The 24192-nt window shown below is 42.6% G+C and overlaps 1 protein-coding gene across 1 annotated transcript in view; it reads right to left on the bottom strand.

The window, feature by feature from the left end:
* Nucleotides 1-24192, bottom strand: part of LOC147678562 (vomeronasal type-2 receptor 26-like) — a 51289-nt gene that overhangs the window by 2437 nt on the left and 24660 nt on the right. The window contains exon 2 of the mRNA XM_086946600.1: nt 3788-4012. Coding sequence (XP_086802726.1) covers nt 3788-4012 — 225 coding nt within the window. The remainder of the gene's footprint in view (nt 1-3787; nt 4013-24192) is intronic.

The following is a 24192-nucleotide window of genomic DNA, read 5'->3' as shown; positions in this document are numbered from 1 at the left end:
AACCTGACCATCCCCCCCAAGGTCCAACGCTTTTCATACTGTTGCTCTGGCTGCAGCAGAAACTGTGAATCTGACTCCTCTAAAGCCTAAAGCTTTCTCAACTGGATCTTGGTTGGTAGTGGGAATAGCAAATCTGAGTCGTCCAAAGTCCAACACTGCCCCTACTGTTGCTTACTTCAGAGTGAGTATAGTAAAAATACCCCCAAACAGCCCAACTCTTGCCTAAAGCCTTCAAACTCCAACACTTTTGCCACTATTTCACAGCTTGGATTGAGGATAGTAAAAACCAGCCCCTCCAAAGTCAAGTATGTTTCATAGTGTTGATTACATTGGAGTGGGAATAGTAAATCTAATCCCTTCAAGATCCAACATTTTCTCTACTGTTCCTCGCTTTGGAGTGAGAATAGTAACGCTGCCCCCCAAAGTCCACACGTTCCAGACTGATGCTCGCATTGTTATGGGAAAAGTAATTTGGACGTAATCAAAGTCCACACTTTCACATCCAATTCTGATTTTTCATTTTAACTGAATTGTTTAACACATATTTAATATGTGTATATTTTAATTTAACTTCAAAAGTTATTTTAATGTAAATTGTTTATTATATACTTTCTGTAGTAAAATATTTATATTATTATTTTTTAAAATCTTGTTTTACATACTTTTGATGTTTTAATATGTTTGTCATTATAATGAATTATTATCAGTATGAATTCTTAATATTTATGCTTAAATATTAATTGTATGTGTTTCCTTATTATGTACATTTTTGCAATCATTTTAATGAATAGTTTTTGCTTTTCATTAATATTATGTTGGTTTATAGGTTTTTGATATTATGGGCATATTTTGTTAACACTGTAATATTATTGTACAAAATATATATTTAACAATGCTATAATGTATAATAGTTCAAACTTGATATACATAACAATTGTATGACAATTCTTTTGTTGTCACTATTTTTACTTCTCATATAAAGTATACAAAGTTAATATTCCTTTTGTTGAAATGTTTAGGTTGATATTTTTGTTGCTTATATTTATGTCAACCATATTTTATCATACAACTGTATAAAATGCACACCAGCTCAATGTATTTTCCATACAGTTTCTAAAATCAAGGAGAGAACGTTCGGGGTGCAGCACATGCAGCCATGGTACACTTCTAGATTTGCCATTTCTTCAAGACATTTTCTATTCAAACATGACTCCTGTGATAAAAATCCATGTCATCAGTTCAATTGTATACAATGGAATACACATAGCACAAGCTGTGATTACTCTTACATAAAAGAAGCACTTGCATATGTGTGGATCTCCGATGTCACACTACATTGATCATCTGAAATGGCAAGAAGCCAGAAGATTTAGAGGATGAACTGGAGCTCAGCCGAATCCAGAAGTTTGAAGTGATGAAAGAGCCAAATTACAACACTAGCCTCTGGCCCTAATTTCCGCAAAGAATCTAAGTGCCATTTACTATAATACAATGAAGTTACATTTTTAAAGTGTCTTAAGTGTGTGCAGGACATTAAAGTACATTTACTAAAAATATTCACAAAATGTTTTATTGAGCCTTGTCAACTATTGTTCCCCATTGCAATGAGGGCCATACTACCAATCTGGGCAGAAACTAATTTCTATGAGGCCCACACCCATTATCTCATTATGCAGTATACTGCATTGATTAATGGGAGGAGATCCTATAGGTCAAATTAGGGGGGATTGTTTGCCCAGAAAAAAATGTCTAGCATTACAAATAAATTTCAGTGGCACAAATTTCTTCATGTTATTCCCCCTTATACTCGAGTGCATACACACTTGATATTGCTCAATTATACTTCGACCAGAAATTACCGGTGTCACATGACTTGTGATGGAGCACTTCTCTTTATTTGCACAAAAAGTTTGAATGACTCGCTCTGAGACTTAAAATTGAGCCTTTTGTTCCACTCATTGTAAATAATGTTGCCGTATGGTGGGTGATGATAGGTGAGACCAGCACCACCTAGACAATTTTTTAATAAGGCGAGTTTCCTTTTGGGAGAACAGCCATCTTCCTCTACCACATCTACATAGGCTAAAAAGGTTGGGTACCAAAGATCCCATTCCACTTTGGGATCACCAGCAGAGGGTAAGAAATGTGCTGGTGAAATAATGTTATTGGACATTTTTAAAATAGTACCAAGAAAGTAATAAAAAGAAGAAAATAAAAATAATAGTCACAGTTGTTTGGTTGAATCAGTTGTCAATAACGTAGTTGTTCCATAACAGCATTGAAGAAAGTCTGGAAGCAGAGGAGAGTAGAACAATTTCTCTGTGATTAGAGATGCACCATACGATTTCCTTGTAATAGGATGCAACCTGGATTTAAATCAAGGAACAAAATAGGCTAGAGTACATGAATAACTGTGGCAATTATGAATATAAATAGGTTAAATCACATAAATAACTGTGGCGCTAGAGAGAACTTGAAGCGGGACTCGGATCGGAAACTGTTGTCATGGTGATCCAAGATGGTTGCTGGAACGCAGCGCTGTGCGTGAGAAGACGCTGCCAAGTGACGTAGGCACACGCAGGAGCGGAGTGCGCGAAGGAATGACGCGTCGAATCCAAGAGCGTAGTGAGGAGCTTCTGGCAGCAGATAGAGCGCACGCGAACAGAAGGTAAGGCAAAAGTCTTGTGTGCTTTTTTTAAAAGATGCCTTCTCTCAGCGAAGTCACAGGGAAAGCAGGAACGCCACAAAAACACCAGCTGGGCAGGAGTTTCACACGGAGGGAAACGGAGCACACATAGAGTGAAATTCAACAAGTGGTGGGCGAGCGACAACACTAGAATTCCCAAGTGTAAGGGAAAAATGCACAACAACACAGGAAAACGGCCGCGGGTGCAATCAAGGCACGTAGGATAGAAAATACTGCCGCTGGTGTTATGATTTAACACATATAGAATTTAAAAGTACCTTAAATGAATCCACACTGCAAACGGTGAACGCTGTCTCCGAACTGGATTTTTTCTTTAAAAAAAATTGTAGGAGGAAAATAGACGGGTCCTGTTTAAGCTTCAGGCTTAGTATCCCATCCTCGTCGCCAGATTATGTAGTAATTAGGAAGAGACTTGTAGGTAGTTGAATCCAGTTTAATCTCAGGAGACAGCTTACACAACCACCACGAACAGATGTACAGCTGTAACTGAACCTAGTAGAACATTACTCTCCCAAGGATCCCTAAGAATCCCCAGGCAGAAAGAACCAAAACAATTCTAAATGGAACATGGGAAAGGAGGAAAGAGATACATGGGGAATAAAGCATGAAATGGAATACTACAAGCAGCAGGACATAAATGATACATACTGAATTCCATGGTGTCTAGTGTATTAATGTGTATGTCATCTCTCTGATTTGTGCTCATAAGTTCATGCTGTATCCCAGTGTAGGGAGTTCCATGTTCACATGCATGGGAAGTATGCTAACCATTTTCCATGGCATATGGAGGATGATGGATAGGGTAGTATGTGTAATTATTTCAATGTGCCTCTAATGTACACAAGACAGTGTACTAGACAGATATCTACCATGCAGATTAAGCACTTTCTGAACTTCTATACTAAAGATGTTATAGTCTTGTTTAATTTTATGTATTTTGATGGTCTAAAGTTGACAGATCCTTTGTCCAATCCAAAATAACCATTTGTGTATGACATGCACATCCTTTCACATATCTGGTTTTGAATAGGTACTTAAAACAAATGTGATAACTTGCAATCTGAAAGGTGCGCCCCCTACCTCTGTGATGCCTGCTGCCCATTGGATGCTGCTGGCATTGATGATGAGGGTCTTCCCTGCAGGGGCACTGGAGTCGAAGCTGCCCACCTTCGCAAACCTGATGATGGACTCAGGATCCCGCTGCCAGTTCACAATGTCATAACGTGCTGTGGGGTTGCCATATTCATCAAAGAATGTCTCAGTGGTGTCCCTCCGCAACTGTACCTTCTTGATGTAGTGAAGGAGCTAGAGACAGAGAGATGTTGGAGAACATTTAGGGTACTTTATGCACTAATTGTTGTGCAAAAGTGCCTTTAATTTTGCATAGTCATCCCTTATTGGGTAATGTTGCTAGTTTTTTTTTTTAACTTTGTGCACTTGGGTACTTCTGTCAAAACACTTGTGTATGTGCTCTAGTCCTTAATACATGGTATAGTGGGCTAATGCCCAAAGGGCATATTTAAACATGCGCAGCTTGCCCCAAACTTGTGTTCCACACCCCTCTTTCCTTCCATAAATATTATAACACTGACTTGTGTTGTACACACTGCCATTGGACCCCTAACATTTCAATTTGAAATAAATCTACCACTTATACCCAAAATATTTGGTCAGTTTCGGGAGAGATCTTAGCAGTTCTTCTGAATGTCCGCTCTTTTCAGAAGCATTAAATGCATATTTTGAGCTACTAGATGATGAAAAACCTGATTTTCAATTTTTAACAGAAATGTGGCTCACATAATTTTCAAATCCCACCTCAGCCATAGCCATTCCTTTGGGATATAAAATCCTTAGGAAGGTCCGCCTTAAGGACAGAGGCAGAGGGGTGGCTATAATCTATAATACTTAGTACGATTGTGTTCCTATCTCCCTGGGGGTAGTTGATGGAGCCGAAAGCCTGGGCTTTTGTTAGACTCTGTCTTCTCAGCAGTCTGTGGAAGGGGTTTTGATTTACACACCCCCTGGTCATGCAAGCCCTATCCCGCGATCACTAAATAACATCCTGGCTCCTTGGTCCTTTAAATATGCTAAATGTTTAGTGCTTCATGATTTCAAACTCCATATGGACACACCTTTAAACTCAGAGGGATCCTCCTTCATGGATATTCTGTCCTCCCTTGATCTTGCCCAACAGATGTTCAAACTCACTCTGCAGGCCGGACATATCTTAAACCAAATCTTCTCTAATGTAAAGACTGTGCCGTTTGAACCTTTACCATTAGTTTGGTCTGATCACCATCTAATTTGGTTAAAAAAAATCTATTCGCAATCAGCTTCCCTCCGAAGAAATTAGGACCATGACTAGAGTTCGACACGGTATCATATGCCGACGATACCCAGATCCTAATCACTCTTGGCCCTAATCCCATAGACACTAAACACAGATTTCAACAGTGGATGATGTCAGTTAAAGAATGGATGACAAATAACTACCTCATGCTAAATGCCGGAAAAACTGAAATCATCTTATTTGGTATGGCAAACAAAATCTGGACAGATGAATGGTGGCCCACGTCTCTAGGTTCTTGGCCGGCACCAAAAAACACCATTAGAAACCTAGGTATAACCATCGACCATAAACTGTCCATGGCCTGCCATATAAATAAAACAGTGCATACAAGCATTGGACTGATGCGCAGCCTTAGAAAGGTCTTCAAATGGATACCGCAGGCATCACGCACACCCCTTGTCCAGGGGCTCATAATCAGTCGCTTGGATTATGGTAATTCATTAATTGGCGGATGTTAATGAAAGCTCCTTAACCAAGCTTCAGACTCTTCAGAATGCGGCGGCCAGGCTGACCCTTGATCTTCCACCCCGCACTACTTCAGCCCCATGCCTGAAAAAACTACACTGACTGCCAATCAGAAAACATATTAAATTTAAAGTCTGCTGCCTGATCCACAAATCTTTGTATGGACAAGGTCCACAGTACCTGATGCAAAAGCTCCAAGGTTATTGTCCAGGAAGAACTCTTAGATCATCCAATACACATCTTTTAAAAATCCCTAAGGTCCGTACAGTCAGAAATGGAGACAGAAGTTTCTCTAAAATCGGCCCGCCACTTGGAACACACTTCCTCTATCCATCAGATGTGATCCGAATCATAAATCATTTAGGAAAAACCTGAAAACTTGGCTATTCTGACCAAGATGTTCCACACCTCTCTTCCTCCTCTCTATCTGATCTCTCTGCAGCGCTATGAGACCTACAGGTGATTTATGCGCTATACAAAACCAATTACATACATACATACATACATACATGGAGTCTTGTGTAAAGTTCTTCTGTTAGACCTTTGCAAAGTCTTGGAAGAAAATCCACCCTCTTTGTCTGGGGATCCTGAATTAGATGCCAAGTGCATGGATAATTGGATTTCTAACAACATTAATGACCTACCTCCACTCTATCCACTACAATCCCTCAAGTCTAAACAGTTACAGGCACATGCATCAAAGCATTTTGCGATCGCAAACGGTGCAAATCGCAAAAATCGTCCGTTTGCGATCGCAAAAATTGCATTTGGAATGCATGAAACAAGAAGCCCCTCGCAATTTAAGAAATAGCTAAATTTGCGATTTCTTAAATTGCGATTGCATTTAAGGAATCGCAATTTGCGATTCCTTAAATGCAATGCAAGAAAGTAAAAAGATTTGTGATTTTGCAATTAAGAATCGCAATTTACCATCACATGTAAGGTGATGGTAAATTGTTATTTTCTTGAAAAAAGCATCAAAGTGCATTTTTCAAAGTCCCATGTTACGCACACATATGCCCCTAGGGCATGTATGTGCGTAACATGGGTGCACATATCAATTTCAGGGGTGCAACAGGGTGTCCTTTGGACACCCCTGCACCCTTGAAATCGCATTCTCCATCTGCGAATCGCTAATTGCGATTCGCAAAATGAGAATGTTTTCCCATTCATTCCTATGGGCCTCCAGGCCCATAGGAATGAATGAAGAGGGATTCCTTAATTGCGACTCACAATTTGCGAGTCGCAATTAAGGAATGTTTAGAAATCGCAAATTTTTCAGCGATTTCTACATGCATAGGCATTTGCAATTTCTTAATTGTGATTCCTTAAAAATCGCAATTAAGAAATCGCAAATGACTACAATGATGCATGTACCTGTTAGTCCCTTGGTTTAATGAGAATCCTAGGATTTGTAAAAAAAACATAGTAAACACCTTGAGAGGAAACGGCGGAAAAACTATAACATGGCTGACAAATGCACCTATAGGGCTGCTCTAAAAGACTATTACTGTCAGGTCAATTCAGTGAAAAAATCTTTCTTTGAGAGGAAAATTGAAGAATCAGATAAAAAATGTAAAGACATTTTAAAAGTTGCTAAACCATTTCTGAATTCAGATGCTGCTACCAGATGCCAACAATCTTCTGCTGACTGGTGTGACCAGTTGGCAGTGTACTTTCATGATAAAATAACCACTATCCAAGCAAGCCTCTTGAGAATTACCAGGCTGCTGATATTTCCTGTGAGGTGCCTTACTCCAACATGATCACCACTGCGTCACTCACTTTTTAACCTTTTCCGACCATTTCTATGCATGAATCCTTCATGGTCATCTAATGTCTTAAGTCAGGATCCCGGTATGATACTTGCACACCCAGCTTACTTGCCAAAGTGGCTCAGGCAATTAACCCCATTGTTAATAGTGTTTTGAATGCATCATTGTATTTTAGAATGGTGCCTACCAGATGGAAGCATGCCAACATTTTACCTCTACATAAAAAGCCCATGGCTGATCCCAAAGCACAAGCCAATTACAGGCTGATTTCCCTTCATGCAGCATGTTAATTCTCATATTTCAGGTTACCTCAAAAGCAACAATCTTTTTCATTCTAGTCAATTGGGTTTCAGAGCCAACTGTAGAAGGGAAACAACTTTGTTAGAAGTGGATTATTACATTAAAAGCATGCTAGATAAGGGGCGCAAGGCCGCCTGTTCTTGTTGGAGTTATCGTGAGCTTCAATATGGTCCCCCATGAAAGATTGTTAGCTCAACTACAAACTATTGGTATTGGAGGGTTGGTCTGGAAGTGTTGACAGAAGTCAAGAAGTGTGGATTTCCCCATTTTCTTCCCCACTCTGTGAGTTGGCAGTTACAGTACCGGAGGGCTCAGCACTAGGCCTCTCCTTATTTAATGCCTATCTTACACCTCTGGTCATCCTAGATGATGCACTGGTGCCAAAAGTAATATCATCTGCTGATTAGGGGTGGGCGGAAATTCCGTTCCGCTTACGGAATTTACGAAATGTTGGCAATTCAGCGTTCCGCACAGCCCGCGTAATTGCTGAAAGTTTTGCGAATCGCAACGGAACGGAATTTGTGGGTGAGTACAGTAGAGGTGTTTCACAAAACGGTGGCATCTTCTTGGATAAATAGTGACGCTGGGCAGGATTCATTGTGCTCCTGTCGCAAAAATTTAAACTCAACAGAAAACACTTACAGATATAAATAAAGCTGCTGCTGAGATCGTGCTCTGAGTGACCTTTTATAACGAGGAGGCATTTTATGGTGCCCTAAAGTCACCCGCTGCTGCATATCTCGCTGTAGCCTCAACTCCTTCCCGTCGGCTCTGGTGCACGAAGACCCACTCAGTTCCAGTGTCACCAAGTCCGTCCTCTGCTCAGCTGCAAGTGTGATGTGCAGAAATCTCACTCAGACGCACTCTCACCGCACCATGGAGCTATTCTGACGAGAAGTTGCTGTGCCCTGAAGTTCTCAAAAGTGAAACTTTCAGCTACCCTGAAGCCCTTCTGAGCTGCACTCTCATTCTGGCATGTGCCCTGAAGCCACTGAGCTGCTCTCTCACCGCACTGTGAAGCCTTTCAAAACAGCACTTAATCTACCCTGGAGAGGCTCTGCTCAGCTACACCTCTCGCCCATGAGGCTTTCTCAGCTGCCCTCTCAGTGTGACCCAATCCTGCTCACCTGCACTTGTGATGATGTCTTATTAAGCAGCACTTCTTCAATGCCCTGAACTCCTGCTCAGCTGCACTGTCATCGTGCTGATGTCTTGCCTCAGCTGCACGTGTCGTTACCTTAAATCATTCTGGGATGCAGTGTCAGCTTTCCCTTAGGTCCTGCTCAGCTGCACTCGAAGTGCCCTGAAGCCAGTTTGACCTGCATGCTCAGGGTGCCCCGAAAACCTGTGACCTGCCCGGGTAAAGCTCTTCAGGGTACAGTTCCATTTTTACACTGCCAGGAGGCCCCCGAGGCTCCAGGGCACCGCACCTGGTCACTGCCCTGGAATTCTCTTAGGAGCGAATTCCTTAGATACGCCAAAAGAAGCCGGTGCTGCCGGGCACACCTTGCGCACCTGTGCCATGTGCTTGCAGGCACTCTATGGCTGAGGCTGGCAGTCCCACCAGGAGTTCATTCTCATCCGGGACAGCATGCCGCAGGGGATCCCCGTATCCCAGGCCATCTACATTGCCATTGAGGTACTCATCGCCATGGTGTATGTGCTGGGCAATGTGCTGGTCATCTGGGCAGGGACTGTGAACCAAGCCCGTCGTGACACCACTTTTTGCTTTATCGTGTCACTGGCTGTGGCGGACATCGCCGTGGGAGAGCTGGTTATCCCTCTGGCCATCATCATCAACTTCGGCCTCCAGACGGGCTTCTACAGCTGCCTGATGGTGGCCTGCATCTGCCTCATCCTCACCCAGAACTCCATCCTGGCCCTGCTGGCCATTGCCGTGGATCGGTACCTGTGAGTCAAGATCCCCACCAGGTGAGCCGAACGCCCTGCCATTGAGCCCGGGAGTGGGGCGGGAGCACGGGGTGCAGTGAGGTAAAACAGGGCCCAGGAGACAGAGAGCACTAGATAGAACTTGGGAGCGGAGACAAATATTCTGGTCCTTTATGCAGCTGCAGTGTAGGAAAGGCACTATACATTTACACAACGAGGTAGCACTTACTGATCAGCCAGTAGAAAGTATTCCAGTTGAGTAGAGGTATTACACAAAATGGAGGCATCTTCTTGAATAAAAATGCAAGGCAGGATTCATTCTGGCAAGATGCTCCTCCTGTCACCAATTTTGGAAAAGGTGATGGACAGAGTTTCTGAATGATGTAGAATACTCCTACCCAGTCAAGAGATCAGGGCTTGATCCATCACCGTTTTTTAGCTCACTGCACCATCCCAGCTCAGAACCTGGCTATATGCAAATTAGTCTGTTCCTGTCCCAGTGCATGATGGGAACAGGGCAAACCAAACTACCAAGCCAATTCTTATACTGGGAAGGAGACAAGCTACCGGGGACCGGTTTCTGGCATTTCAGCCGTCATCGGCCCGGCTTGCTTGAATCCTGATGGTGCAATGAGCTAGGGACTCACGTCTGAGTATACCCTCCCACACTTAGTGTGGATAAAATCAATTTTGGAAAAGGTGATGGACAGAGTTTCTGAATGATGCAGAATACTCCTACCCAGTGAAGAGATCAGGGCTTGATCCATCACCGTTTTTTAGCTCACTGCACCATCCCAGCTCAGAACCTGGCTATATGCAAATTAGTCTGTTCCTGTCCCAGTGCATGATGGGAACAGGGCAAACCAAACTACCAAGCCAATTCTTATACTGGGAAGGAGACAAGCTACCGGGGACCGGTTTCTGGCATTTCAGCCGTCATCGGCCCGGCTTGCTTGAATCCTGATGGTGCAATGAGCTAGGGACTCACGTCTGAGTATACCCTCCCACACTTAGTGTGGATAAAATCAATTTTGGAAAAGGTGATGGAAAGAGTTTCTGAATGATGCAGAATACTCCTACCCAGTCAAGAGATCAGGGCTTGATCCATCACCGTTTTTTAGCTCACTGCACCATCCCAGCTCAGAACCTGGCTATATGCAAATTAGTCTGTTCCTGTCCCAGTGCATGATGGGAACAGGGCAAACCAAACTACCAAGCCAATTCTTATACTGGGAAGGAGACAAGCTACCGGGGACCGGTTTCTGGCATTTCAGCCTCAACGGGCAGAACAAGAAATTACACGAGCACGTGAAATTCCGCGTGTTCGTGAAGATTTTTTTGCAGTTTCGCAGAATTATGCATAGGGCAACACTGTAAATTCTGCCCACCCCTAATGCTGATGACACTCAGTTGCTTTTTACTTGTGAAAAAGTGGCAGAATTTGATCGAGAAGTTATTAAAGCCTGCCTCACCAATGTGTTCAAATTTTTGTCTACCAACCAATTAAATTGCAATGCTGACAAAACCAAGATTGTGTTTTTGACTCCACCCCACTTGATTTTGGAGGACTTGTTGGCCCCAGGGCATTTCTCCCCCAGGCACTCATCAGACGTCGGTAAAAACTTGAGAGTTTAAATTGACAGTGCCTTGTCCTTTCAACCTGAAATTCAGGCTCTTGTTTTAGGCTGCAACACGCTCTGAAAATCTTTTTACCTCTACTATCTCTTGAAACTAAGAAAATGTATTAAAGAGATATATAACCCAGTGCTTATGCTCTTCACCTCTGTGCCCTGATTCATAAATGTGACACCAGCACTGCTCATTATCAGGCCCTGCTATCTGTAGCCTGAAGACATTAATGTAAAATAAACACAGTCTTCATTTAACTTTCAAAGAAAACAGTGACCTAGTGCTTTTTCAAAAGTTAACTTAAGTCTGTGCAGTACTCTGAAGGTGTCAACAAGCTACTGGTAGCTCATGATCAGCTGGTTGGAGGCACCTGCTTTATACCAATGGCAGTGAAAGTTATATGTCACCTGTGGTTTGCAGCGTATATTGTGCCACATTGTCAAATGAACTTTCTCCTGTCCCCAATGCCACTTCACATGCTCTCTCTCCCCTCATACCCCAGCACCTCAGTCTCCAAGAACTACCGGCCCTACAACTCTGATTTCACCCTCCTCCACCAGTTGCATGCTCTGTTTCAACAAATATTCCATCCTTTTTTCTTAAAAATGCATCCTTAACATTACCCGCTTTCTAGCCAAACATACTTTGGAAGTGCGGAATCCATTTGTTTCAAATACCCCAGACTTGCTATTTCCAAAACAAACCTCTGCCATGGACATAACAATTGTGATCTCTCCTGCCTACAACATAACCACACAGGATAGAAATCCTAACTTTGGAGGTGGAGAGGCTATATTTTACCTCTCAACCATCAATTGTTCCATTATCTCTTCAGAGTTCACTGACTGAAATGAGTTCCTCACTTTCAAAATTTGGTCTCCCAATTCCCTGGCCTTTGGAAAACTTTGGTGTATCATCCCCCCATACTCAGTAATCACTTTGGTTTCAGGTTTGTGAGGATCATTATACCTCTTGCTCTGACTTTTCAATAATTTGTGATCCCTCGGGAAGTCAGTTTTTATGTGGAAGATACTTCTGACCCTGAGTCAATCAATGTCTTAAACGTCGTAAAAGTATTAGGTCTCTCCCAACACATTGAAACAGTCTCAAATATCGCAGGCCACGTACTTGTCCATCTTTACCAACTTGTGTCATCCACATTAGGGGAGAGAGGCCCCTATCCATATATGAAAAACTTTAACACCTGACGTGAAAATGCTCAAATACCATTGCACTATTAATAACAAAATCCCCACAATGACATACCCCCACTCTGGTTTGTATACAGAAAAGAACTCAGCCTAAATGCAATTGCAAACTAACTAGGTGGGTGTAGCGGGTCAATAAACTCGAGGGCTAGACCAGGTCTGTGTAATGAGAGCTTTATTTTACTGTACACCTTGCTCCTTTGGGAAGTCAGTCTTTCAATGGGGATTTGGGCATAATGACTTTTTTTCCACGACTCGTATGGGGTCCCGGGATCTCTGCACCTTCCTCTTCAGGTAATGTTCAGGATTCCCCAGGTCCGATAATCCATGATATTTGTCATAAAAAGAAAGAGGGGAGAGGATATAAGTGTGATGAACGAAAGAGAAAAGAGGGAGGGAATTGAGGGTTCACCCAACCAATGATCTAGTGAGTTTGGAGGTAACAGTGATGTATGGTTGGACTTTGATGGTGAAAGAGAACACTTCCTTCAATTGAACAATGATTTAGAAGATGTGTCATGTGGGGGAAATTGTGCAGCTGATGAGGCACCAGTTTCCTCAGACACTTCTACTGCTAATATTAATGGTCAAGGAGGTAGTCTTTGTGTATCCTGTGGGTTGGATAATCCTGCTGATAGCTAAGACCATACTAGTAGATTTGGTGGATCCATATTCAAGCCAAAGATGTATGATAACTATATTATAGATGAATAGTTCTAAATGTGTATACTTCTTTTGTTTTATTGTATATCTGAGTGATGCTGTTTCAAGAAAAACAAGAAGAATATATGGGAAACTTTTCTGAATGGGATCTATTAAAAAGGGTTACGGATGTGACAACTGTAAGATAGTGGTAACATTGCACCATTTGCGGAGATGATAACAAGATGTCTACTAAAGGAAATATTTATTGTGTGTTCATAAGGAGGTTTGATAGGAAACAGATTAAGTCCAAACTCTGTTCCTTGTTGCTATATCAGGCACCTTTTGCTGTACACATAATATATGGGGAATAATTTGCCTTTGTGTGGTATGCTTATATTTTTTTCATATTGGTTTTATTACTATTATGAGTGTATACTATATCAAAGTGTAAAAATGAGTGATTTGAACTAAAGAGATAATTGTTTAAAAATAGAAAGGCAAACTTCATCTATTACACATAGGGGCCGATTCCGATCCTGGAAAAAAATTGTCCGTACGATTGTCTTCCGGAGCCATCGCCGTACGATTCGTATCCGTCCGTCTGAGTCGCGTAGTACGATCCGTATTCCGTCAATCCATCCGAATTGCAAGGCTGAAACAGTGATTCGTACGTATTGCAAGGCTGAAACAGTGAACCGTACGACTCGTACACATGGCGCACGACCCGACGAGTAGGATCCGGACTGGGGTATGAGGACGCGATTTGTACGGTCCCTGTCAGGTAAGGGCGATTCGTACAGAAAAGCACACAATCACTTACACACCGTACGGTGCCTACACCCCATGATCGCAGGGGTACGGTGCGTACCCCTGCAATCTTGGGGTGTACGCACCGTACCCCGCGATCGCAGGGTGTACGCACTGTACGCCCAGCGAACATGGGGTACGGTGCGTACACCCCAAGATCACGGGGTACGGTGCGTACACCCCATGATCGCAGGGGTACGCACCGTACCCGGGGGGGGCCGTTCCGTACCTGTTTCGGGGCGTACTCTGTTTTTATGGCTGTTTACAGCTCCTGTAGAAAAAGGGTCGTACGGTGCGTACCTGACATGAATCGTACTTGCCGGGTCGGAAAAAGCAGCCGCGAACCATACAGATGTCGCGTACAGTGGGTTCCGAGGGAGAATCGTGCGGTGATTTGAGTTGTGCGGTCTTTGTACGATTTGTACGGAGTCCTGCTCCTGGTACAAATCGTACTTCGTCGTGCGTACGGGGGACCTCGCAGGGTACGATTCGTACGGGAAAAACGCTCCGAACGGCTATTCGGAGCGTTTTTTCCCGAATCGGAATCAACCTCATAGTTTTCTGCATATCATTATGGAACAAGTAAATCTAATTCATCGGAAAGATTGCATAATGCCTAATGAAGTCAAGAGAGTTTTGATTTCTCTTTTATATTGATACTTACTGCTGGTCTTGTCCCTCTCTGCATAGTAAAATTTGTATACATCCAATTGGCACATTTAATTTACTACAGGTACATATGACATGTGAATTAAATCCTACTATTGACTTTGCAGCACTTATTGTGCTACTCTCTTAGGTAGCCTTTTTGTAAATTTCTACGTTCTGCTATTGCAGTCTGTGTGTGCTGTTTAAACTGCCATTTTGGCGTGACAAAATAACTCTTTGGCCATGCCTAAACCTTCCTTTTGAATACATCTAAGCCACTCCTAGGGTAGGCCCTAAACAGCCAATTGAGCAGGGTACGGTGCATTTAAAAAGCTAGACATGTACTTTTAAGTTTTACATGTCCTGGTAGAGAAACACTTTCAAATGTGTTTTTTACTTTCATAAGACCTACACATACATTGGGTTAAGTTTTTACATTTAATAACTGAACACTTATTTTGGGAGCAGGTGGAATTATCATGTTTGGTATCCTAAGAATTGTAATTTAAAAACATCTTTAAAGGTAAGTCATATCTTAATTCATAATTTAGAAAATATCACTTTCAGAAAGTTAGCATTTTCATGGGAAGGACTGCCCTGCTGCCAGAGTACTACCCTGAGGGTTAAGTCCTGCCCTATTGTCTGAGCAGGAAGATTGGACCTGCACCCTTCATCCAAGGCTTAAGTGACTCCAACAGTCAGCTGACTGACCTCTTTTTCTGTTGACATTTCTAAGGTAACTCCCTCATATATATCTATCAATCCAGCTGCTGCCAGCCACTCTTATAATCTTAAAGGAACAGTAATAATATGTCCCTCATCAGCAATCACCTTTGTTTACGCATATATACTGCTGTAATAGCCAGCTTCATAATGCAAGTGCTGTGAACTAATTTCTTGGCCCTTTGGGTTCACTGCTCAGTCATTACAACATTGCCCGACTCCTAGCACCTCAATAAAGAAAAGGATGGGGCTTTCTGCAGAACACAAGTCCCTGCCAAAGGAAGCCCTTTGAATCCCAGGACCAAAAATGTGCTGTTGCTTCTTTCCCATCCATTCACTGTTACTCCGATGAGGTGCTTGGGGGCTTGCCAGCATTAACAACCTCACCCTGGGTTTATAGATTAGCTGGTGTGCATCCTGATTGCCGGTGCTGCATAGAAGAGGCAATACCACAAATGTCTAATTTTAAAGGCACAAACTTTTCTCCCCATTAACAAAAAGCCTGCACTCCAATCCTTCAGGAATTTCCATTTTATCCATAGACAGCACTTGCAACTAGGATCGCATTTCGGCTGATCATACAGCCTTTGACATCCTAAAGAGTATGCCATTTCACTTCACATTTAAACCCTCACAACAGGTGATGCTACTTGCATAAACATAAACAAATTACTTTCATTTTACTGTTTCTCTTGAAATTTCACAATGCTTCAGTTTAGCAGTCACTTGTTGAAATAAAATTGAGTACAATTATCAGCGCAATGAACAGTTCCTGCAGTGTATATATCCTCGGTGTGAAGATGGTTATTACCAATTTAATCATAACATGAGCACTGCACATTTCATTCTTTGAATAATTGTAATACTATCACATTCTGTGCAGCCCTTCACACCTGGCTGCTTCCCAAAACTGGCAGGTCTTGTGTTGTCTCTTCGATTCCACATGTTTTAAAGAAAACTCTGACTCTCTGTCTGATAGTCTGACTGCTGCCAGCCACCTTTAATAATCTAAAAGGAACTGTGAGGAATATATCACATCTGCACTCACTGTGAACAGTTCTTACAATTTAAATATCCACAGTGGAAAGATAATTGCTTCCAGTTTAATCGTTTAACGCAAGTGCTGCACATTTCATAATTGGTCTTCATAATATTACAATCTGTTCAGCCCTTCACACATGGCTGCTTCCGGAAGCTGTTACAACAAACAATTGATGGACGGAATGCTGACAATGCAAACATTCTCCCCCAGTAAAAAGATCTGGGTTAAATCCATCATTCTTTTGCCCAGTATGCCACCCCAGTTTGGACCCCGCATATGCTAATCAGTCTTGACCCTGTGCCCCATGGGAACAGTCCTGACCGAACTGCCAGGCCAGGTTCTCCTTGGACCGGAAACAAGCCTCCTGGGACCGGTTTCAGGATATGTCACCATTCTTCAGCCAGGCTAGCTTGAATCCAGGGGCACAGTGAGCAAGGGACCCACGTCTGGGCATACCCATCCCACTTAGGGCGAAAAGTGTTGCAACAAACAAATGATGGACAGAATGCTGACAATGCAAACATTCTCCTCCAGTTTGGACCACGCCATATGCAAATCAGTCTTGACCCTGTGCCCCATGGGAACAGTCCAGACCAAACTGCCAGGCCACTTCAAGGTAACTCCCCACACTATATCTATTAATCCGACGGCTGCCAGACATTTTTATGATCATAAAGCAACAGTAACAACAAGATACATATTATTACTGTTCTTTTAAGATAATAAGAGTGGCTGGCAGCAGTCAGATTAATAGATATAGAGTGGGGCGTTACCTTGACAATTAGTATAATCAGTGGCGGCACCTCCACCAAGGCAGAGGAGCATCGCCCCACTGTTTTCAACAGTGGAAATAAAGGAAATATAAAAAGATAATACCCTGTTGTTATAATTTTATTTGTTCCTTCTGTGGGCATCTTTTTCGGGTGGGGCAGGTCTACTCTCAGAGCAGGAGGTAGGAGGGGTGGGTATACTGTAAGTGTGCAATGGCTTAGTAGCCAACCCTCTTGGGCCAGCGAGACAGACATGCATACTTTGGATGCATTACAGCCTGGGTGGAGAACATGCCCAGGCTCCCATTCCATGGCTGAGCACCGAACCACGGTGCTCAAACCAATCACAATGGCACTTAAAAGCATTGTGATTGGTCAGTGGAGCCTGGATGTGCTTTCTGTTCCTGGCTGGGAAGACGGAGAAGAGAGGCAGTGACGACAGAGAGACGCGGCGAAGAGGTATGTTTTCGTTTTTCCTTATTTTTGACAACCCTCTCCAGGGAGACTCATATTAATATACAGAGACTAGAATATGTCAAAATGTTTTTATCTAAACTAGGTTACTTGGAATATTATAGTGACCCGCACACTATGTGCAATCTGTCCAGGAAAGAACTCAAAGCTCATAGTGTGCACCTTTTGACTGACATTAGAACCATAACTGAAATGAAAAAATCATCGGCCCAAGCACATCGCATTACTTTGGTGATCTCAACTATACACCCAAATAGCCTGCTAAATACTGAGGATTTTTACAGATTTCTGCTAACACGTTTTAGACTGAACATTTCACATAGATCCTTAAGTTTCCCTGAACAAAATGACTGGTCGAGAGTTTTAATAAATGTCTGTGCGATGATGTCTCTGTACAGTTGACCATACATATATTGCTTTTTTGTAAACTTTATTGTATCGCAAGAAGGAGATGGATTATTCCTCTACTAAAAAACACTTCGACGGAGACAATGTCGCCCCGCTTTTCTGGTACTTTAACTCTTAGAAAATTAAATTACCATTGTTTCTGTTACTGCTTTTTAAAAAAAAAATTACACCGTACCACGGAGGCTATATTTAAAACCATGCATCAAGCAACTGAACTTTGCACAAATCAAACCAGCACTTTACTACCTTCAACTTTTAAGCTGTGATTGTACTTTATTTGAATGCAGCTTTTTAAAATTAGCACTTAAATTCAGGAAAAGCATGGAGGGGTAATTGTGTTGCTGATAGATGTATTTTTAATTAATATAACTTATATCTTTTAATGTATATTCTGCTTGTGACTTTTTATTAGATGCTGCTTTTAACAATGTTTGGATTTTATGTGTTAATGTATGTTTATGAAATGCACTTTTATGGTTGTTACTACGAATAACTGAATAAAGTTATTTGACTTGACTTGGTACTTTAACTCTTAGAAAATTAAATTACCATCGTTTCTGTTACTGCTTTTTAAAAAAACATTTTTAAATGTCATAAAACCATCATGATGTGATTTTGACAATATTGTATTTGTTTATTTTTTTATTGGTGTTTTAACTGTTTGGGATATGCACTGTGCCTTTATGGTTAACTTTTATAGTTACTGAATAAAGAACTTTTGATTTATTGATTGATTGATATACAGAGACAAAAATAGACAATATTATTGCTCTATTTGTGGTAGGGTAGGCTAGCTGTTAGGCTTAGTTATCAGAGGGTAGTGCTAAGCAGTTGTTCTAGTCACAGAGGCAATAAATGAGATATACTCTCAAGAATAAATCGGAGTCCAGTTTACAAAAATAACACAAATTAATATGTTATTTTTCAGATCAAGAACTTTGTTCTACAATAAGCACTTTAAAGATATCAATTTTCAAAGTTTACAAAATGAATGACTTCTCTGCGCAATTACACACCATTGAAGTCAATGGGAGAATATAGAAAAGTGCATATAAAATCAAACATTTGGATTTCAAGGGTCACCTTCGGGATTTAGGTAAGTAGCAAGGGTAAGACCAATGTTCCACTAGCAGATATTCTGCAGCATCCCAGATTCGTCCGGGAGCAGGGTGCTGAATTTGTTAGTAGCTGGTGTGCTTTGAAGAAGGGGACCACTTGAAAATGCACTGCACAAAGAGACTTAAATTAAGTCCAAGGGGTCCCACTTGAGGGAGCATGTTGCAAGGGGCCTCAGGACCATGGAAGAATAGCTGGACCATCATTACCAAGGCCGGCGGGCCAGGTGCAGAGCAGATAGGTCAGCTGGGCGGTACGCGTCAATATGTCCTTGCTGTCAGGAGGAGGCAGCTTGGACACTCACAAAGTGGGTCTCATGAGTTTTAATATCCCTCAACAGTTGCTTGCTTCATGGGTAGTTGGATTCTGGATTGGACTCTTCGTCTCTGTGAAGTCTGCAGAGGGTTCGGTACCCCAGGTATTGATGCAGCATGGCTCCAGTAGACCCTGGTATCTCCACATTTGGAGGGGAGACAGGTTTGATTCTCTGGAGCTCATGTATCACTTTAGATTTTGGTGCTGCATTGCAGTTGTTACGGAGCAGCAAGTTGGTAAAACCAGATTCCGCTGTTCAGTGCAAACAGCTGCAGGTGAGTAGTGCCTTGACTAAAAGGAAATTATTTTGTGTTATGTAGAAGACTGGAGGAGCTCTGGGGTGCTTGGAGGCCTCATAATTGCAGGACAAGACAGCACAGCCTGATTGTCGAGTCCTTAAGGCAACAGAAAGGGTTTAGCACCATTTGTTTGCAGCAGGGCTTCAGTCCTCGGGTCAGCAGCTCTTTTGTGTCCTTTTCTTCTCTGTGTCATCTAATCTAAGTTTAAGCTCCATGAATTCCTTCTAAATACTACATTTAGGAGTGCTAAATGGGATGACAGGTAGTAGCCAATGGGCTACCTACCTCTATGGTGTCTACATACTCTACTCTTTGAAGCTTTCTGCCATGGAAGTCCATTCTGCTCTAGAAGAAGTGTGAAGCACCTCCGCCCAAAGCAGGTTTTTCCCTGGCCTCTGAGAGCACTGTCTCTCACCCCATGAGATCCGAAACATGTCTGGTGGTGGCAGGCTGGCTAAGACTAGTCAAATACCATACCTGTGCTTGGTAGCTTTTCTGGGAACCCACTAGAGGGTCTCCTGTGCATTTATAAATAAATCCAACACTGGAATCAATGAGGATTTATTAAGACAAGATGGTTGGTACCAAATATTTTAAGGTACTGTGAAACCATAATGTAGCAAGGAAACCTGTAATGCAAGTATCCAGCCCATGTACTCTCTATGGCTTGCCTGTGCATTTACAATATCCATGAATGGACTTGATATTGTAGGGTCATACCTGCTCATGCAAATATGTCAACAGATGGGATCTAATGCACCCTGCTTAGGGCTGTAAGGTCTGCAGTAGAGGTGACTTACCTAAACCTCATGCAGGTTAGGTGGGCATTCTCATTTTTCTCTGCACCAAGACATGCAGCTTGCAATTGCAGTTTTCTTGGTCTTGGTGAAACATCTCTGGGGTGGTACACTTTGTGCTACAACCCCAGAGGATTCTCTTCAGTACCAATGCCCTAGGTACCAGGGACACCATTTACTAGGGACTTACAAGAGTTGCTAATGTTGTGCCAATCGAAGTTACAGTTTTAGGAAAGAGCTCTGGCACTGGGAACCTGGTTGGAAGGGACACAGTGCACTTTGAATTCAAAATCACATCATACACCAGGCAAAAAGTGGGGGCTAACCATGTCAAAAGAGGCACTTACCTACATGACCCCCCCCGCAGCAAATGAGAATGAGGCTAACCTTTACCTAGAGAATCTCTATCTTCTAAGTGAAAGAACCTAGAAAGGACATCTGCATTGGCATGGTCAGTCCCAGGTCTGTGTTCCACTGTAAAGTCTATTCCATGTAGAGATTTGGACCACCTTAACGGTTTGGGATTTTCAATTTACATTTGGATTAGCCATCTGAAGGGTCTGTGGTCAGTTTGGACAAGGAAGTGAGAACCAAACAAGTATGGTATCAGCTTCTTCAGGGACCAGACCACAGCAAGGGCTTCCCTCTCAATGCCACTCTATTGCTGCTCTCTGGGGAGAAGCCTCCTGCTATTGAAAGCAACAAGTTGGTCAGGGTCATCATCATCATTGGTCTGGGATTGGACCACTCCTATCCCATGTTCAGTGGTATCTATAAGCACTATGAACTGCTTTGTATAATCTGAATCTTTTAGAATGGGTGCTGATCACATTGCTTCCTTCAGGGTGTCAAAAGCCTTTTGACAACTAACTACCCAGTTAAACCTTTTAGGCCTTTTCGTGGTGGTCGGTCTGTGAGGGGGAACACAATGGACTCATTTCCCTTCGCATGCCTAATGTAGTACCCAGTCAAGCCAAGGAATGCCCTGACTTGAGTCTGGGTGAATGGAGCTACCCAATCCACAATAGTCTGGATTGTGGGTTGCCCAAGTAAACTACTATGCCCTGCCCTTTCTGGCACTTGCTTGCATTGATAGTGAGGCCTGCATTATGCAGAGCCTTCAGGACCTCTCCAAGGTGTATCAGGTGATCCTGCCTGGTGGAACTAAAGACTGCAATGTTATCAAGATTTGCCGCTCTAAAGGACTCCAGCCCAGCAAGGACTTTATCCATCAGCCTTGGAAGGTGGCAGGGGCATTCCTTAGTCAAATGGGCATTCCATCATACACCAGGCAAAAAGGGGGGCTAACCATGTCAAAAGAGACACTTTCCTTCATTCATATATATATATATATATATATATATATATATATATATATATATATATATATATATATATATATATATATATATATATATATATATATATATATCCGCAATACCTCGCAGATCAGCTTCGCTTCAGCGCGAAATCACGAGCGTGGAACCAGTTTGTAGTAGCATTATTTTTTTTCCCTTTTCAAAAAGTCAAGGCGCGTTTCGGCCGTCCCAGCGGCCTTGATCACAACGTATATATATATATGATCAAGGCCTCGTTGGAGGCTGAAACCTGCTTTGCACAGAATCTGGGTCTGCTTTTCCATCCTTTGTGTGGTTGGCATGGCGAGAATCATATATATATTACCTACTGGCGGTCGCCAGTAGGTATATATAGTTAGGACCTAGTTTCCATAGGAAATTTGCAACATTCTATTGGGAATAACTTTGGCGTCGGTTAATGAATGTACGCGAATTTCTCAAAGAATATGACCCTTTACGCTCCACTCCTTCCCTGAAAGTCTCGGGGGGATTCGTCAAGCGGGGGGCAGAGAAAAAAAGGAGGTCCCAAAACGTGTTTTCCCCCATGCAATTTTCCATAGGACGATTAGACACGGCTACAGCCCGAACCGTTGAACGGAATTACACCAAACTTGGCAGAATGGTAGGGAATGGTACGCAGTACCCGTTTTTGTTTAAATGGTGTAAATCCATCCAGTAGTTTTTTTGAAAATCGAATTAGAAAAATATATATATCTATAGGCGTGGCACCGTGCGCGCACCCGTGCACACACCGTGCGAGCACCGTGTGAGCACCCCGCGAGCACCCCGTGATTTTTTTGAAAATCAAATTAGAAAAATATATATATCTATAGGCGTGGCACCGTGCGCGCACCCGTGCGCGCACCCGTGCACACACCGTGCGAGCACCGTGTGAGCACCCCGTGATTTTTTTTTTAAAAAACAAACATTTTTTGGGGTCTTGGGGGTCCTTGTGGGACCCCCTGAGCAGGCTTAGAGGGTCAGGGTGCTTCTATCCTGCCCCCTTTTTGAGTTCTACACGTTTGTTTTTCTGCTTTCCTGTGCCTCAGTCTACCGAGGCACAAGATGGCTGCCAACAATTTCTGTTTTGGAGTGTTGACAGACAGTGTCAGCCAATCAGCATGCCTTCCCGAGAAAGCTGCATGCTCATTGGCTTTCAACACTTCAAACCAGGAAGTGCTGGCAGCCATCTTGTGCTCAGTAGTCGGAGGCACAAGAAAGCAGAAAAACAAACATGCAAAAGACAAAAAGTGGCACAGGGTAGAAATACCCTGACCCCCTAGGCCTGCCCAGGTGGTCCCACAAGAACCTGCAAGGCCCAATTTTTTTTTGTTAAAACCCCGTTTTTTTATTTTTTCAAATTACCCCCGGGGGGACAAAATCGCGGGGGCATAGTGATAAAGAAGTGTGGGGGGGCCCCAATCCCCCCTACACTGCCCCGGGGACCGCCGCCCCCCAGGGAAAAGCAACGCAGCCCCCTGGCGCATAATGGAGGCTCATGGAGGGCTAGTTGGCCCCCAGGGACCCCAGTGTGCAAGGGAACTTAATCCCCCAATTTAGAACACTCTACAGGGCACGTTGACACAGTTTAAGTTGGGGAATTAATTCCTTTTCAATCCAGAGGTCCCTTAGAGGGAACTAGTCCAACAGGTATCTCCAGTAAGCGCCATGGAGCTGCGCTGCACAGTGTTGTAAAAAGGGGGCGTGCCCTCTGAACACCTGCCTGCAAAAATGTAGTAAATCAGTATAAAAAAAATAACAATTAATACATTTAAAAATTGTCATTTAAAAACCTTCGAAATTCAATGTAAAAACCATAGGTTTCAGGCCTGATATAGTTAGGAATTAGCATTTAAAAAACCTTGCAAATTCACTGAAAAAACCATAGGTTTCAGGCCTTATATAGTTAGGAATTAGCATTTAAAAAACCTTTCAAATTCACTGAAAAAACCATAGGTTTCAGGCCTTATAAAATTAGGAATACGCATTTAAAAAACCTTTGAAATTCACTCAAAAAACTATATGTTTTAGGGGTGTTATAGTTAGCTGGACATTTCACTCATACAAAACCATTGAAATTGCTCCTATATAGTTAGTTGTACTAACTATATTTCGCGCACCCGCAATCCACTGCTGATGATGTCACATATTACATCATTCATGACATGGTCAGTGACATCACTGATGACATCTCAAATGACATCACTGAAGACAACACTGATCAAAAACAAAAAACAAAAAATTATATATATATATATATACCACACACAAATGTTATTGGAAATGGCTGAGTGGTGTCTGACAAACAACATCTTCATTTTTGACAGACTCCATTATAAACAACTCCAGGGATCAGCCATGGGTACTTGCTTCTCCCCCAGCTATGCGAATCTGCACATGGGCTGGTGGGAGGAGCAGGTTCTGAGAGTTCAGCATAAAGATACCATGCAAAACAATGTGGTAATG

The sequence above is a fragment of the Lissotriton vulgaris genome, chromosome 12, assembly GCF_964263255.1.
Source record: "Lissotriton vulgaris chromosome 12, aLisVul1.2, whole genome shotgun sequence".
NCBI classification, from domain to species: Eukaryota; Metazoa; Chordata; class Amphibia; order Caudata; family Salamandridae; genus Lissotriton; species Lissotriton vulgaris.
Note: the sequence above shows the minus strand (reverse complement) of the source record. Positions and strands in the feature narration are given on the sequence as shown.